A 16,565-nucleotide genomic window follows, 5' to 3' on the forward strand; every position below is an offset into this window, starting at 1 on the left:
GAACACGTTTTCACTTGTATAGATGACAGATGTGCCTTCCAAAGGATAAATTTTGTCGAAAATTTGGGGGGAAATCAGTCAAAACTATGTATTTTGTTTTAATAATTTGAACATTTTGGCCACATTCTTGCAAATTTTGCTTGTTTGAATATTCAATTATGGTTCATATGCATCCAAAGGCATTTCTGAGTATTTTAGCGTAGTCAATTTTGGACCAAAATTCATCAAAAAAGTTTTGTTGAAACATGAATTTCTGAAAACCTTTTATGAGCATGTTATTTAATTGGTACACATACGTGACTTTGTGGTGCCATACACAACTTTATTGTGTTGTTGACGACTTAAAAAAAATGGCATCTAAGGTATTAACTGTAACAGATTATATTTAATTTGGTGCTAAAATAAAAAGTATTATTAATTGTTAGTTTTCATCTTCAGCTTGTAAATGTCGCTTAAAGGCTTGCCTACATAAATGCTAGCTTCAGAAAGAAACAAATACAGATATGTTGACAGAAATTTGATGAAGATGTTTCCTGTTATATTTTAGAAATGCATGCACATTGTATATCAGGCTTGTGCTATGCAACTGCTAGACGCTTTAAATGTACATGTATACAATTATTAAAGTCTGTCATTATTCAATAGCAATGTACATAGACTATCCGAAATAAAATGACTGCAATACTATGGTGGTTGAATTTGAAGTGACATAAAGCAGCAGAATTTGAGCACAGATGCATATTAAGTGTCTGTCCAAGACGAAAAACAAAATGCGACATTGCTAAACTCGGAGGACATTCCATTCTGTGTGCATCAATATAATTTGATTGACATGAGGTTAAAAACTTTATGAATATCATATATTTGTTGAGAAAGCTGACAGATTTTAAAGATACAAATTAGTGCTAATATTCCTCACAGAACTTGCCCTCATATCAGCATGTAAAGTGGCTGTCCACACAAAATTTAACAAAAAAATAAAACCGCTCAACTTAATGAAGACAATTACCTCATGGACTCTTTCGTCGTCTTCTCGACACGGCTCACATGATTTTGACTTTGGTAAAAGAGTATTCCGATATTTGGTAAAAGAGTATTCCGATATTTGGTAGATGATCAACTATTTAGATGTTTGCTGTACATGCATTCAGCTCAGCCCTGGTGGATTTTGGCTGGGAAAAAAAGGTTAGTTTCTGGCAATAAAAACCTAGAATTAAAGTTAAGGGAATTCCTAATTATTTCAACTTGTCAAGGTGATCATGAGTTTCCGCTTTCTCTTCTTGTTCTTGTCCTTCATCTTGGCCGTGGCGTCGCCGAAGAGCTGCACCTCTTGCCTGGACTCCAGCTCCCGCTGGAGAAACTGCAAACCGGCAAGGTTGAACCCGATCCGATCCTGCCAACACAGAGACAGAATTAGCTGGTCAATAGTGTGCAACTATAACATGGTTTGAGGGGCAGTAGTGTGAACTTACTGGCTTTGCTTCCTCCTAGAGGTAGTTACACCCTGTGTTATTACACCCTACACATATTTTTGTTCATTATTAAAAGTGGGCAACAATCTATTAGAAATCCCACCCATGGAATGCGTATAATCGTTTCTCTGTTTATGATGGATTTAGTATGGTACCACCAAACAACTTCCCTTGAGATTGCATAGGTTGGAGTCTAGGACTTAACCCTAGTCGTATCTCTGTCATAAAGGATTTAGTATGGTACCACCAGCAACATCCCTTGAGACTACATAAGTTGGAGTCTAGGAGCCAGTCTTGGGTACAATTTGGCTCTGCTAACCACAGAATTCTGCGCTTACGATCACCATTCTGTGCTAACTGCGCTAGCAGAAGAATTCTGTGCTAACCCTGTAAGCACAGAATCCTTAGTTACGGGATGTACGCTTACCCATAAAATACGCTTACAGTAAACACGGAAATTTCTAGTACAGTTAGCAGGGATTTTACGCTGACAGTAAGCAGTTGGGTTATAGTGTGTGTTGTACATGTCTATCGGGGTGTGAAACTAATCAAGAACGTTGATGCTCTGTTTATTGTTTTATCACTCACTCACAAAACATATTTTGCATCTGATGCACCACGTCTAACAACGTTCACTTTTTGAAAATGGAACAATTTTTTTGTGTGGACTTAATTTGGGGTGCAGATCTACCCTCCAAGCCCTCTTTTAGGAACCATCGCTGACCCCCTCTCTAGTTTGGCTTACCCTCATCTGATGCACCTGTTGCATGGAGGTGCTACGTAATCTGTCTATGATCGGTAGCAGAGACTGACTGGATGTGATCTGACCATGGTGAACCCTGCCATCACAAAACAAAAATCACTGTCAATTTGAACAAAAAAACTGACTTATTAACAACTTTGGTCCTGCACACTTTGGAGCAATGTCGACCAAGAAACATCGGCTGACTAGCGACTGTTTCATGGAGTATCGTGGCTTTGTGGTCTTGGGCATTGAATTCGTGGTCTGCGGGTAATTTTGGAGGTTGAGGGTTCGAGTCCAGCCTGGGGTTGTGGTGCGTGTGCCCTTGGGCAAGGCACTTTGTCACTCATTGCTTCTCCCCACCCAGGAGTAAATGGGTACATTAGTAACCAACATTAAGGCCTACGTTTTCCACCCTTGGGAAAGAGACAACAAAGCGTCTCGTGAAAGTCAGAGAGAAACTATACTTTCATAACTTCCTTTCAGGCTGGAACTTTCATCGATCAATCTTTGATGAATTGTTTACCTTATTAGAAACAGAAGACACCTGCAGGCTAGTTCCACCTCCCATCCTGAGCTGATGAATGTCTCAAGTAGAGGTAGGAGCTCCAGTACATAGCTGAACGGTATCACCAACAAAGACTCTTCTAGCTCACTGTAACAAAAGTTGAAATTACTTTTATTTTGGCCGTCCTTTTCAATCAGGGCATCTTCTTTTCTTTCCAATAATAAGCTGCGACAGAGCACTAAAACAACCAGCGTAACCAGCAACCAATGGCTTCGAATGTGCCTGACATGTTATTGCAGTAAAATGGCTGGCTTGAGGACACGATGTTCAGATTGAAGACTCCAATAAACATTCAGTGTGCTGCAGACTGACTGAAACAAGCTCGCCACTGCACTGAATTTGGTGATCCTTTAAATTCATCTCCATAAAATATCAGGAATAAGCCGCAGAAAGAAATTATCCGCATTAGGCCCATTGTTCTGGGTATTCGTTGCAGAATTCTGAACAATTTCCCTGATAATCTTCAGGTAATGAAATTATTATTTTGTAAACAATGCTGATAACAGCACTGAGGGGGGATTCCAGAAAAATGGTACGGAATCCTGCAACGAATACTGGATGCAATGTACCTGTAGTGGTTAACCTATTCCGCAACTTTTCACGGATATTGTTTCGAAATGACCCCTTAATGACCCCTTACTATACTTCTGTTCAGGGCTACATACCTGGACTTGACTTTCCTGATCACCTCAAGAACATATCTTGTTGGCTGTAGAAGGAAAACAGTGTGAAAGACTTTCATGAGACCTAATTGACAACGTGAAAACTACTAGTGTTCAGTGTATTACAAGTTATTATTATTTTTATCTAATATTTTATTTATTTCTGGTAATGAAACCAAGCATCCCTCAAAAGTTCCCTAGACACTGTAGCTCACAAGCCTGAAGCAACCTGTCAAGAGAAGACAATGAGAATAAAATTACAGTTGTAGAGGTGGGAGGAAAAGCCCAGAAGAATATTCTGGGGAAAACCCACGGAATCAGGCAGGGACTGAAAACCCAATCCACATGTGGACCAGGGGAGGAATCGAACCTGGGCCATAGAGGTGGAAATAGAAGGCGAGGAAAGACCTCACTAGCCAACCTGCTCACACCCTATTTCTCATAATAAGATTACTAAAATATTATAATATCAAAGTAACATTATACTTTTCACTAAAGTTTATAATCTGAACTCACCGAAATGTTGCCATAAGCTTGCAGAATTGGATGCTTTTTCATTGGAGGAATCTACAAGGGAAGAAGTAAATATCAATTACGTAAAGCTTTCCAATTTATTCATGCTCTCTTTCTCTGGTTAATTCTTCTTTGTGCCTCTCTTGAATCATTTCTTCTTCTGCCCCACCATCTGTCCCACCATCTCCCCCACCCTGTCTGTCACCAAACTCTTACCTGCTGGCTTCCGTGTTAAATCATGCTTTGTTTCCTTTGGCTGTTTCTTTTATACATATCTTAAGACTTTCTTCCCCCTGCCCCACCCTCTCCCCCACCCCGTCTGACACCAACCCCTTTCTTGCTAGCTTTGTGTACTTCTTCATGCTTCGCTCTGACGAATCCTTTTCTCTATATCTTTGCCTACCCCTGCCCCACCCTCTCCCCCACCCTCTCCCCACCCCGTCGGACACCAACCCCTTTCTTGCTAGCATTGTGTACTTCTTCATGCTTCGCTCTGACGATTTTCTTTTCTCTATATCTTTGCCTACCCCTGCCCCACCCTCTCCCCCACCCTCTCCCCCACCCTCTCCCCCACCCCGTCTGACACCAACCCCTTTCTTGCTAACTTTATGTACTTCTTCATGCTTCGCTCTGACGATTTTCTTTTCTCTATATCTTTGCCTACCCCTGCCCCACCCTCTGCCCCACCCTGTCTGTCACCAACCTCTTTCTTGCTGGCTCTCCGTATTTCCTCGTGCTCTTCCTCTTTGGCCGTTTCCTCCTTGTACAGCTCCAAAGCCTCCATGATTCGTTCGGCAGCTTTGACAGTATCGGCAGTCTGTCGTCCGGCCGCCCCGACCTCGCTGTTTGACCTCTGACCTGGGAGCTGTCAACAACACAGAAGACAAATAGCATACATTTGTTCAAAACACTTGGTCAGTTAGCCAGTTTATTCTCATTAGCTACTGATCGTGAAACAAAAGCGTTTTTTTGGGGGGGGGGGTTAAAGTGGGTTTTGTTGTTCAAAATTGGTGGCACTGTGCATCCCCTCATTTCAGCAGCAATTTCTTGCTCTATTGAGAAAAGCATGCTATCCCAAATTAAACGAGTTTTATGACCTCCGCCAGGAGGTATATGTTTTTATCGGTGTTCGTTGGTTTGTCTGTGAACAAGATAACCCAAAAAGTTGTGGACGGATTTTCATGAAATTTGTTCTGAGGGTGGTCCTTGGTAAAAGTACGAATCGATTAGATTTTGGACATGATCCGGATGCAGGATTTATTTTAAGGATTCTTCACCAGTTTTTATGTACAAATATGCCATAGACCATGAAACTGGGGCACTCCTTCCAATCCAAACAATAATGGACCCGTCCAAATGATTTCTGGGCCATGATACCGTGCACACAGTGCAGGTGACAGGCCATGTATGTTCAAATTATTATAAATACACTAGGCCAGCTCACTGGTCGCAACAGACACCGCGGCTGCCGAGCTCCTGTTTTACCCCCTAATGTAAACAGTGACTCTATGGAAATGCCACGATTCTGCTAGATGCCCTTAATAATTCTGTATTAAACAAGTGAACATATTAAATACTGAGTGTTTCTGCCTTTTGAATTCATAACATGATTGAGCATTTTCAAAGTTCCTCGTGTTGGATGTACTAACAATATGGCGGGCAATTGTTTAGCCTTGGCGGAGGTTGCGTTCTCCGAGTGCCTGTGGAAGGCTTGTAACATTCTTGGAGACGTTTCCCTTACCGTGGGTCGTTCCTCATGAGACAAAGCCTCCTCCGCAGCCTTCTCTCTCTCCATTTCTCTCTCCTCCTCAAGAACAAGAGGCTCCTGGGTCCGCTCCCAAAGACGTAGCGACTTGTCGTGTGACCCAGAGACCTACGATTTGAAAGGTTTCCATTGGTAATTTTTTTTAAAGTTTTATTTGAATTATTAAAGTTCATTATCATGTGACCTCATTGGCAATAGTGAAAGTATTAAAATGATGACCTTATATTATTATATCCTAAAATATTCTTTAAAATAGTATTTCATAAAATCATGATAATAGTATTTCATAAAATCATGATACATGACGAAAGTTTATTCGTATTTTTCGTGAATCTTACCAGGTAGTTTCCATTTGGGCTGACGGCCAAACACCAGACTTCAGCATGATGGCCCTAGAACAAAAAAAAGGAATTTTTAAAAAGAATTAAACACTAAAAATATTGGAAAAAATTCTTGACTGAGGCACCTTTGCCTATGTTGGTGAATTCCAATTGGTTACTATTTCAGCTCTATTTTACTAGTATGATGTTGTTGAATTCAAACCCTTTTTAAAGGCCATGACTTGTGATAGTGATCAGCATCCCATTACTTGATCAAATTCGAACTTAAGGGGGGTTGGAAAAGTGATCCCACTCCTGCCACCAATTGAAACCCAGCTCATTTCTAACATGACGATCTCATCAATAAATGACACTTGAGGCTTTGCACTGTGTAGAGTACAACTAGGGAGAACCAGAAACTGTTTTGTGGTTGATCCGTTCATAGTTCAGGTTCCAACTGCTCATTGAAACTGCACCTCAACATGAGTTAGATAGGTTATCCCACTTCCGACACCATTTAAACCTAGTAATCAGCATCTCATCAATGCTAAATGACATAACAATTTAAGATGATTTGGAAAAGTGATCCCATTTTTTTGTCACCATTTTCAAACCTAATTCACATCCAATGTGGTGATCTTCTCAAAGTGATCAGCATCTCAATGCTGAATCACATAACAATTTAAGATGATTTAGGAAAGTGATCCCACTTCTGCCACCATTTTGAAACCTCACTCACTTCCAATGTTGTGATCTGCTCAAAGTGATCAGCGTCCCATTGCTTGATCTTCTTGTCCTTGCCAACACTGAAAAACAAGTGGGTGTTGGGTACAAACTGAAGGCTCATGATGCTGTCATCGTGGGCAAACATGGACCTGTGACAATCTCCGAAGTCCAACCCCCAGATCTTGACGTTCCGATCTGCCGAGCCTGTCACAATCAAAGTACTGTCCTGTATCCAGACAGGAAAACAAGACAAGGTGAGTGCTATCTAAAGCTGGTCAAACAGCAAACACATTTCTATTAAATTGATGGAGATTGGCTTTTCACAGGAAGTTTTCATGCACCTGGTGTGCACAATGGGCCAGGTTTAGGTCATTAATTGGTAATCCTATACAATAGCACTGCCTGGCTCTCTTCACCAGCCAACCACCAGGCAAAGTCACCATCGACAGTCAGTAAGACAGTCAGTCAGACATTTGCAAAGAGCACACTAGGCTTGCCCTCTGGGACCAGTAGAATGACAGTCAACAAGTATGTAAGCTTGCCTCAAGTATTTATAGATTAACAGCACAATCATGATTTTTCACAATAAATCAATCATGATAAATCAGTATGAGTAATATATTCACTTACTGATGAGATATCCATTGCTAACACAGGCAGCTTGTGTCCGTACAAAGCCAGGAAAAACTGGAACAAATTTAAACATTAAGTTACGAATCAGCTTTAACTCGCAGAGAAATGGCGACATTTTACACTCAATTCTTTTACAAAAATGAGCAAAATTGAATGATAGGCTCCCAACAGTGCAAATGGGAGAAGAATTGAGATCTTGATGGCAATGAAAAGATACTTTTTTTTATGACAAGAAATGGACAGATTGGTCCTTCAATTTTAACCAGAATTTTTCTACAATTGCTACTTTTTTTTTTATTAACCCTAACTCTTCGGGATCTTTGTAGGATCTTTCCTTGAATGTTGTTCTATTTGTATAAAGGATCGTAACAAATGTGACATAGGACTGGCACATCCTTGGTGCTTAAAACTACCTCAGTCATGCAAATTCCTCCAAGAGTTCCTTGTGGATTTTCCAGCATCTTAGAGGTTTAACTTATTTGGAAGAGTAAGAAAAAGACATTGATTTGCAAAACAAAAGGTTTCAAAGTTTTACCTTAAGAGTGTCAGCAAAGAAGACCTTAACGGTGGAGTCTAGTAGAGCCACCGCTATCAGTTTCTGATCTGGCGTAAACTTGACGCACAGAACGTCGTCTGGCATCTGTAAGGTACGTCTGTGGACTACCGTCAGTCGTTTGCTAGACTGGGCATCTTCGTCCTTGATTAGCTCAAAATCCCAGAATTTGAGGGTCTTGTCTGCGCTGCCTGTAACAAAACCTCTCTGTTGGACAAGAAAAAGTTCAACGGAAAGATTGTCTTGAGCTTTCAATGAATGACTTTGTAAAATTACTAGGATTGGTAAGATATTTCAATTGTAGTGTAAAAAGTTGATACTTTTAAGCTTACACTTTGCAACATACTTCTTTTTAAAAAAAAAATGTGTATGTGAACAGTAATCCAGCATTTTCAGAAATGACATTGCTTGCAACATTTAAATTCTTGAAACTAGAGTTAAATAGAACTAAGTCAAGTCAAAAATTATACTGAAACTAAAATAAAAAAAAATTTAAAAGTTGGGTACAAAATAAACAGAAATATCATTTTTCATGATAGATAGTTGATAGATACTGGATTTATTTCCCCGAACGATGGTGCTGAAAAGGTGTGCGATAAATACTTATTGGGTTAAATCAGAAGAATTTTCATGATAAAATTTTAAATCTAACATCTGCGATATGTTCCAAGTGACTCGTTTGTACTAGTATTCAGTTTAGAGTGCCAAGAAAACAAATACGACAATTAACAAAAAAATATTCACCTTGTCTGGTGATGTGGCGATGGACCAAAGGGCGCCCTCATGTGCCTCGACTCTCTCCAGCAGAACACCCGCTGCAATGTCAAACAACTCCAGGTGGCCCGTCTATCATTTCAAAAAAAAAAAAAAAAAAAAGCTCCATTTCTTTCCATTTCTATTCCCCCTGGATGGGATACCAGTCCATCACAGGTTACTTCCCAGCTCATTCTCGTACCTATTTATACTCCTTGGTGGAGAGAGGCAAGTCGGGGTAAAGTGGCTTGCCCAAGGACACAACACATGGCCAGCAGCAGGATTCACATTTCTTCTGTGCTTACTGGGTTTGCTGAGGGTTTCTTCTGTGCTTACTGGGTTTGCTGAGGGTTTCTTCTGTGCTTACTGGGTTTGCTGAGGGTTTCGTCTGTGCTTATTGGGTTTGCTGAGGGTTTCTTCTGTGCTTACTGGGTTTGCTGAGGTTTTCTTCTGTGCTTACTGGGTTTGCTGAGGGTTTCTTCTGTGCTAACTGGCTTTGCTGAGGGTTTCTTCTGTGCTTACTGGGTTTGCTGAGGATTTCTTCTGTGCTTACTGGGTTTGCTGAGGGTTTCTTCTGTGCTTACTGGGTTTGCTGAGGGTTTCTTCTGTGCTTACTGGGTTTGCTGAGGGTTTCTTCTGTGCTTACTGGGTTTGCTGAGGGTTTCTTCTGTGCTTACTGGGATTGCTGAGGGTTTCTTCTATGCTTACTGGGTTTGCTGAGGGTTTCTTCTGTGAAGAATGAGTCCTGTGCTGTCTTAGATTCATTAACTAACATAGGCTACTGGTCTCTAAAGCCACGTACCTTTGTGCCTATCACACAGTGCCTTTCACTGACCACAAAGGCAGAGCAGAGTGCGTAGCCAGACTTCATGGATCGGATACACTGCTGGGTCGCTCTAAGGAAAAAAGTCAAAACAGGCCAATGAGAACATTTTCACTTGCCACACATACAGACAAAAATCTTTAAAAGACAATGCAATTGTCAGGATTCGCAAACACAGAGAGTACAACAGCAATAGGCCAGCGTTTATCTCCAGTTTCTTTTCCATGAAACGCTATTCCCCCTGGATGGGCTGCCAGTCCATCGTAGGTTACTCCCCAGCTAATGTCGGTACCCATTTATACTCCTAGGTGGAGAGAGGCAAGTGGGGTGAAGTGGCTTGCACAAGGACACAACATAAGACCAGCAGCTGGATTCGAACCCCTGACCCTGATCATGAGTCACAAACCCTCACCACTAGGCCACACTCCCCCAGAGAGTACAATGATCACGGTAAAAACAGTAGATATTTAAACAAGTATCTCATGTTCTCTTGGCTGATTCCAGCAAAATCAACACGTCACGTTAAAGTTTTACAAGTTCACCTGTTCCAGATTTTGACGGACTCGCCAGCGCCGGTCAGCACGGTGGTGTTGTCCGAGCTGAAGGCTACTGTCCGCACATCTGACCGGTGACCGGGGAGGGCGACCGCGCCCTGCTTCTCCGCATCCCAATGTCTGCCCTCTAAGGACTGGAAGATGTGGGTCTCTAGCGAGTTGTTGTGCAGCTGCAAGACGAGCTTGACAGCTGTGGCATCGTTCTCTAAGATGGCCGCAAATGACCTAAGGGGAGAGAGTAAAGTTCAAAGGTCAACTGACGGTGAAACAGGACAAGGCAATCCTAGTAAAGCTGGTCCCTGAGTGCACGAACTTCTACTCAATCAATTCAATAGTCACAATGACCACGAATCTTACCGTATTTTGCTGGAAGCTTTCAGAACGCAGCGAGGCTGAATTTCATCTTTCACTGCCAGCAACTCTGGAATTTCTTCGTTGTTTTCTCCGTTCGTTACACTTTCCCTAGAAAGTCATCAGTTGCAGAATACAAAAGTCAAAAAAATATTGGAACATTCTCCTCATCTGCCTCTCTCGAATATAGAGCTTGTAAGTCTCGCCAGTCCACGTTCACTTTTTCTGTGAACGTTTTGGTACCAACCACTGACTAGTCTAGTCACAGACTGCCGTGTTTGAATTTACCCACTTGTTATCTGCGTGATTGACTGAACAGAAGTTGAGGTTAACATTTTTAATTCTGTAATAGTCATCAATTCGCAATATTTTCACTATGTTGTGAATTGTAATGCTTTCTTTTCTTTCGAAGCACCCATTTATTGCCCTTGATTTGATGGGCCCAGTCAGAACAAAAAAAAATGCAAAAAATAGAGCGTCATACACATTGTGAATCCCATACATATGGTGTATTCTCGTAACATCTTGCAGGTTTTTGAGGTCAACTTAACCAGTTCATGTCGGAACGGATGACAGATAAACACGCACCAAGCGAGGCTGGAAATATGTCAGCGACCCGCTTGCAGCAAGCGAGGCCGGAAATATCAGGGTGTGCTACCCACAGATGACGGCCTGAACCCGTCTGGCATCGAGGTTCGTGAAAAACAACCCCGCGTCTGGGTCTGGTCAATGTCAAAATAATCCCGGCGTGAACTGATTAATACAAACTCTATTGCCTCTTACAAACCTGCTCTTCTTTCTAGCTTTCTTCTGTCTTTTACTGAGAAGTTTCGTCTTCTCTTCGCTAGTCAGGACCAGAAAGACCTCTAACCAACAATCGGCACCCTGTCAGTAAACATCAAAACTACAGTCAATTACTGCAATAAAGAAACTTCTCTGGGTCCACTAAAATATGCTTGCACATTCCTAACCCTTTTAGTCTTCTGTACTTCACAATGCTACAAGTTTTGCAAAACCACTTTTGCCCATTGAGTTAGCACCCACACTTCAAATTCCTTTGAGGTATTCGAAAAGAATGTTGCAACCTGACGCCACTTTTTTCTTCATATATCATCTCAATGAAGGTCAGTCATTGCAAAAATGATGATAAGACATGAATATCGGACTTAGAAACTTTTTCCAATTTTGTTAGGAAATGCTTAGAATTTTAATTGACTCTCCATAAACTTTGTACAAACACAACCGCTGAAGTGGCGCCAGGTTGCATTATTCTTTCCAGGTAATCTTCTGTGGTGTATGGATAACACTTCAAATCCCTGCACAATTCTTGTGTGTGGTGAAGCTCAGGGCAAGCAGGCAGATTCAGTTACCCTTCACTGTTCTCCACAGTGCTGTTTTTGTGTGCAGTGACTCTCTGTGTGACACAGTTATTTTAACACTTCATATCCCTTCACCTGAAACTGACCTGCAGACTTAGGATTTTACATATTGGTCTGAATATTGACTTCCCGTTCTCTACCTGTAGTTTTATAAAGGCAAACTTCTGATATCGTATTTCAACATTTCCGCACAGCAGTTATTCATTCATAAAAAGATCGTTCAACTGTGTTGGACAGATTTCATTAGTCTACTTACATGACAACACAGCACCCTTCCTGCACTGTCGATTGTTAGAGAAACGGCTCGCTGACGACCTTTACGCACGATGGACCCCACACACTTGCAACTGAGAATGCTCTTCCAAAATAAAATAAGAACGAAATTAAACTTTTTTTCGAATGAAAAAAAGCCATAGTGCTCGATTTATAAACTGCCAATTTCTGTGTGGTACAATTATAGCACTAAAAAGCAAAAAGTACAGTTCAAAAAGCAAATTGGCTTATTGATCCACCCTTGAAGTCCCCCATGAGACGAGTCGCTGATGCCCCCCAAAAGATGCTGTCGTCCCCTACCCTTTGCCCCCACCAACCCACATCAGTGTGTATTTGCCTGCAACCAGGGACATACCCCTATTGTCCCTCTTTTGTTTGTACTTTAACTTTTTAGGAAGACCTCCCATATGTTTTGTACATGATCGCCAAATTGGGGACCTTCGGGAATTGGGGACCCTATTGTCCTCTATTGTCTAACATCCCCTATTGAATGCAGAAACAAACTCACCACCCCTAACCCTAACCCCCACTGAAGAAAGCCTACCTACAACACTGGGTATGTGATAAGACTAGTCAAAAATATGATTTTCTTTTGTTAAGAATACCGTTTCTTCTTCCTCTTCGTCTTCCTCGTCATGAACGATGGAGGACAACTTCTGCTTCTTAGCTGGCTGCTCGGCGCCCTCTTTGGACTCCTATTGAGATGTAATTCCAAAGCAAAAGTACAACGGTTAATTTACAAAAGTATCTTTCTTTGATCCTAATGAATAATGAAAAAGAACATCAGCTGCAAACCAAATACAAAGACGGACACAAACAATCTAGGATGTGGTCTATCGTTTCTATCAGAAATGATATCTCGAGAAACGATATTTACTAACTTTCAATTTATTGCCATATTTGGCAGGCCATACAAAGTGTGCTTTCTTGAAAATCACCCATCAATTTTTAAAAATTAAATACAAGTTGGGCACTCCATAGTCCAGAAGTACCGTAATTCCTGTAAATTCATGCTGGTTTGCGGTCAACATGAATGCTCTATGGGTTCCGTGCGCAAGTACCCCCTCAACGGCCAGAAAAGGAGAGTTGGAAGAGACCTAGACTGGTTCCCAGTCCATCCACTGCGTATTTCCAATGATCCAAAGTTATTGGGGGCAGGGATTAGTCTGAAAGACCATCAAGTTAAATTCGAACGCATTCGCTCGCCGACGACGCCTGACGCTCACGCGAATACGCTGTGGCTAATAGCTTTGGCACATTCAGGAAGTCGTGCATACTTCACGCGCGAACCAGTACAGTACGCACATGCTGTGTGTCCCATCCACGGAGCTCTAAGGTAGTGAAAACGCGCCCTCTTTTGTTGGCGCATGGAGCCCATTGCCAAATGCTCTGTAAATGAATACTCGATAATCTTTGAGGTGAAATAGCAATATGTCGATGGTCTTCACCTCATCTTGGAAGGTTATATCCCAGACTCGGAGCTCACTGTCCCCCGCCCCAGTCACTAGCCTCTGGTCAGCACCTAAGAGAACAAAGTCCCACACCTGAAAAAAAAAAGCTTAATGGATTGAACAAATCGTTGATCAGTTTAATGGATTGTTTGTAGTTATGCAGTTGAAAGACTATTTAGTTTGTTGATATTGTTTTTAACCAGTTCACGCCGGAGGCCGTGTATACAGACAAAAGTTTTTGGCGGTATTTGGAACGGATGACAGATAAACACGCAGGGAGCGAGGCCGGAAGTACCTGTCAGCGACCCGCTCGCAGCGAGCGAGGCCGGAAATATGAGTGTGCTGCCCGAGGGTGATGGCTTCAACCCGCCTGGCTTGAGATCGAAATTCCGTGCATCGTCCGTTCTTGTCAAAATAACCCCGGCGCAAACTGGTTAAACACGTCACTGAAGCCACAGTAAATGTACACATCTGTTAGATATCAACAATGAAAGAACTTACCTCTGTCCTGTGACCAACCAGCGTCTTGAAACAATGCTGGGTGTCCATGTCCCAGAACTTGACAAAAGTGTCTTTCGAACTGAAATATAATACACCAATACATGTTTGATGACCCTAACACTTTAGGTTATCAAAAAAAAAATATTGAAAGGGAAAAAAAAATTACTCAATTAAATGAATGGCTGATTGATCAATCTAGAGGCAGAATTATTGATCGCCTGATTGATTAACTGATTAATAACTTGATTGATTGATAGATGATTGATCAATTTGTAGATCTATCAATCAACTGACTAACCCTCCCTCTCTGGCTGACAATATTCAGCTACGCCATCACAGCAGTCAAAATCAATCAAGTGACTGTTTTCAACCGTTAAGAACTCCCTTCTTAATTCAACACAGCCATGCTTTGACTGGAGGTGATTGATATGCCAGCTGTACCTACCAGTTACATCTTTTGTCTGTCGATGGAATTTGACTAGTCACGGTGTTTACATGAATGTGATCCGACTTTTTTTTACTAGTCTGTATACAAATGCATGGCAGGGGAAGTGGAAGAAAGTTTTGACTGTCTGTGACTGATCAAGCAACTGATCTATTTATTGCCGTACCTTGTGATGAGAATGTTGCGTTCTTTCATAAATTGACACTGGGTGACCACTCCCTTGTGGCCTTTGAGTCGGTAAAGACCACTCTCGTTAACCACGTCCCATATGATCACGTCTGTGTCCTGAATAAAAAAACAAGATTAAATTAAGGCTTGAGAAATGCAGGGCGAGTAAAAAAAAATGAAACCTGAATGCTTTTGAATCAAGTTTTGCCTGTAGCACTTTCAAAATCTAGGATATAAAAGCCCAATCATTAAGCTTTCTTTTAGTACAAGAATCATTCAAATCACTCATGTACTATTCAAGTTACGGAATTTTGAATACAAACACCGTTTTAAAGTTCTGTCCACGGATTACAAAAAGAAATAAGTGTTCTAGACGAAAACAATTCTCATAGGGATGCATAAATTATGACGAGGACATAAATTATGATGATGATAGACAATTATAGTGTAAAAATGAAATTATTTTATTTCAAATCTTTTCGTACTTTGGAACCTGACGCTAGTCGGAGCCCCCTTTGATCAAAGCTGAGCGCCGTGACGGCCGACTTGTGACCGCTGAACGTGACGGTCACTTCCCCTGTAGTAAGGCTGAAGACCTTGACCATTCCATCGGCGTAGCCTACGGCCAAGATCTGGCCCTGCGGACTCTTGGCCAAAACGGAGACTTCAGATTTGTCACCCTGCAGGACCAGCATCTAGTAGAAAAAGAACGCCAACAAATTAGTGCCATTAAAAGCGGACGCCAAATCTTTCATAGTTTAAAGGGAAAATACAACATTTGCAAACATCAAAAAACAACTACCAAATTATTATGAAATACTTTACTGGACTGTTAGTGAATGACAGTCTATAAAAAATACAAGCATCCTGTAAAATCATGGCACCTGGTGTGCAATTTTCTAGAAAAGTGGTATTTTTTTATCAATTTGCACTGAGCGTATCCACGCGAGATACGACTTTGTTGCAGAATCAATTTTACGAACTTGTTGCACTGATGCGACAATATTCCCTTTAAAAATTGGGAAAAAAAATAATCGTTGGTTCGTACTCTACACTCACCTTTTCAGATTTGCGCAAGTCCCACACAAAGACGTGTTCGCAGGCTGCGGTGGCGGCATACTTCCCCCGGACACCGCGGAGTTCAACGAACAAGACGTTGGCCTTCTGAGTGCCTACTACGCCAAATGTCGCACTCTGTGAGTAGCGGAGATACTGTTTCGTCAGCCCCATGGTGAAACTAGACTATCATCTGCAAGATCATATCTACAAAGAAAAAACAGGAGTTTTAGGGAGCGTCTCAAAAAGTCGGAACAGCAACCGTTGGTGGTAATAATAATAATATAATACATCTTAATAATTCAGCCCTATTTTAGAGAGTACAGCGCTCTCTGTTGACAAGGATTGCCGCCGGCAAACCTTTAGTAAACATTAACTTTCCGGGATTACCGCTGGCAATATATCCACTATCTAAAAGATATGTGCTACTGCTAGGCTATAGCCTTAGGGCCTACCATTACCAACACCTTTTTCAATCATGTCAATGTCGTTTTTGTCGGTCCCCCAAATAAATAGGCTAAAAGTAACATCAATAAAATTAGATCGGAAAAAATTAACTGCAAAATTAGATACATCCGAACTTTTACGTTACTGCTACATCATAATCAACACAATATGCCACTTACAACATGTTATTTAACAAGCTTCTTGAGAAGATAGACAACGCTGTAGATCACCACACAGTGATCATCAAGGGCAAGTATGCGAGCACATGGCATTAGGTCAAAGGTCACATTGATTTGAAGGTAGACCGAGACTCAGCCCAAAATTTCAAATTCGGCTCACTACCAGCGATTCAGCCGCACATTAAGACTCGCATTTAATCTAGAATCCATGCACCAAAGGGAGAACCACAT

At 41.5% G+C, this 16,565-nt stretch overlaps 1 protein-coding gene across 2 annotated transcripts; it reads right to left on the bottom strand.

Moving 5' to 3' along the window:
* Positions 1-301: 301 nt before the first annotated feature.
* On the bottom strand, positions 302-16,375 carry LOC119730722 (WD repeat-containing protein 3-like). Of its 2 annotated transcripts, XM_038203739.1 has the most exons (24): positions 16,335-16,375; positions 15,712-15,901; positions 15,138-15,347; positions 14,651-14,769; positions 14,040-14,118; positions 13,536-13,631; positions 12,693-12,782; positions 12,071-12,172; positions 11,223-11,320; positions 10,442-10,546; positions 10,073-10,309; positions 9,510-9,603; positions 8,699-8,800; positions 7,937-8,161; positions 7,399-7,455; positions 6,782-6,994; positions 6,061-6,114; positions 5,699-5,830; positions 4,661-4,822; positions 3,961-4,011; positions 3,448-3,491; positions 2,741-2,869; positions 2,218-2,311; positions 302-1,393 (listed from the first exon to the last, which is right to left on the bottom strand). In XM_038203739.1, exons 2-24 carry the CDS (start codon positions 15,880-15,882, stop codon positions 1,241-1,243), a joined length of 2,817 nt encoding a protein of 938 aa, XP_038059667.1. In that variant the 5' UTR covers positions 15,883-15,901; positions 16,335-16,375; the 3' UTR covers positions 302-1,240. The 2 variants fall into 2 exon arrangements, with proteins under 2 accessions (XP_038059667.1, XP_038059666.1); XM_038203738.1 differs by lacking the exon at positions 16,335-16,375 and having other exon boundaries at positions 15,712-15,915.
* Between the last annotated feature and the right edge of the window lie 190 nt (positions 16,376-16,565).

This window comes from Patiria miniata, unplaced genomic scaffold (genome assembly GCF_015706575.1).
Source record: "Patiria miniata isolate m_02_andy unplaced genomic scaffold, ASM1570657v1 HiC_scaffold_22, whole genome shotgun sequence".
NCBI lineage: Eukaryota > Metazoa > Echinodermata > Asteroidea > Valvatida > Asterinidae > Patiria > Patiria miniata.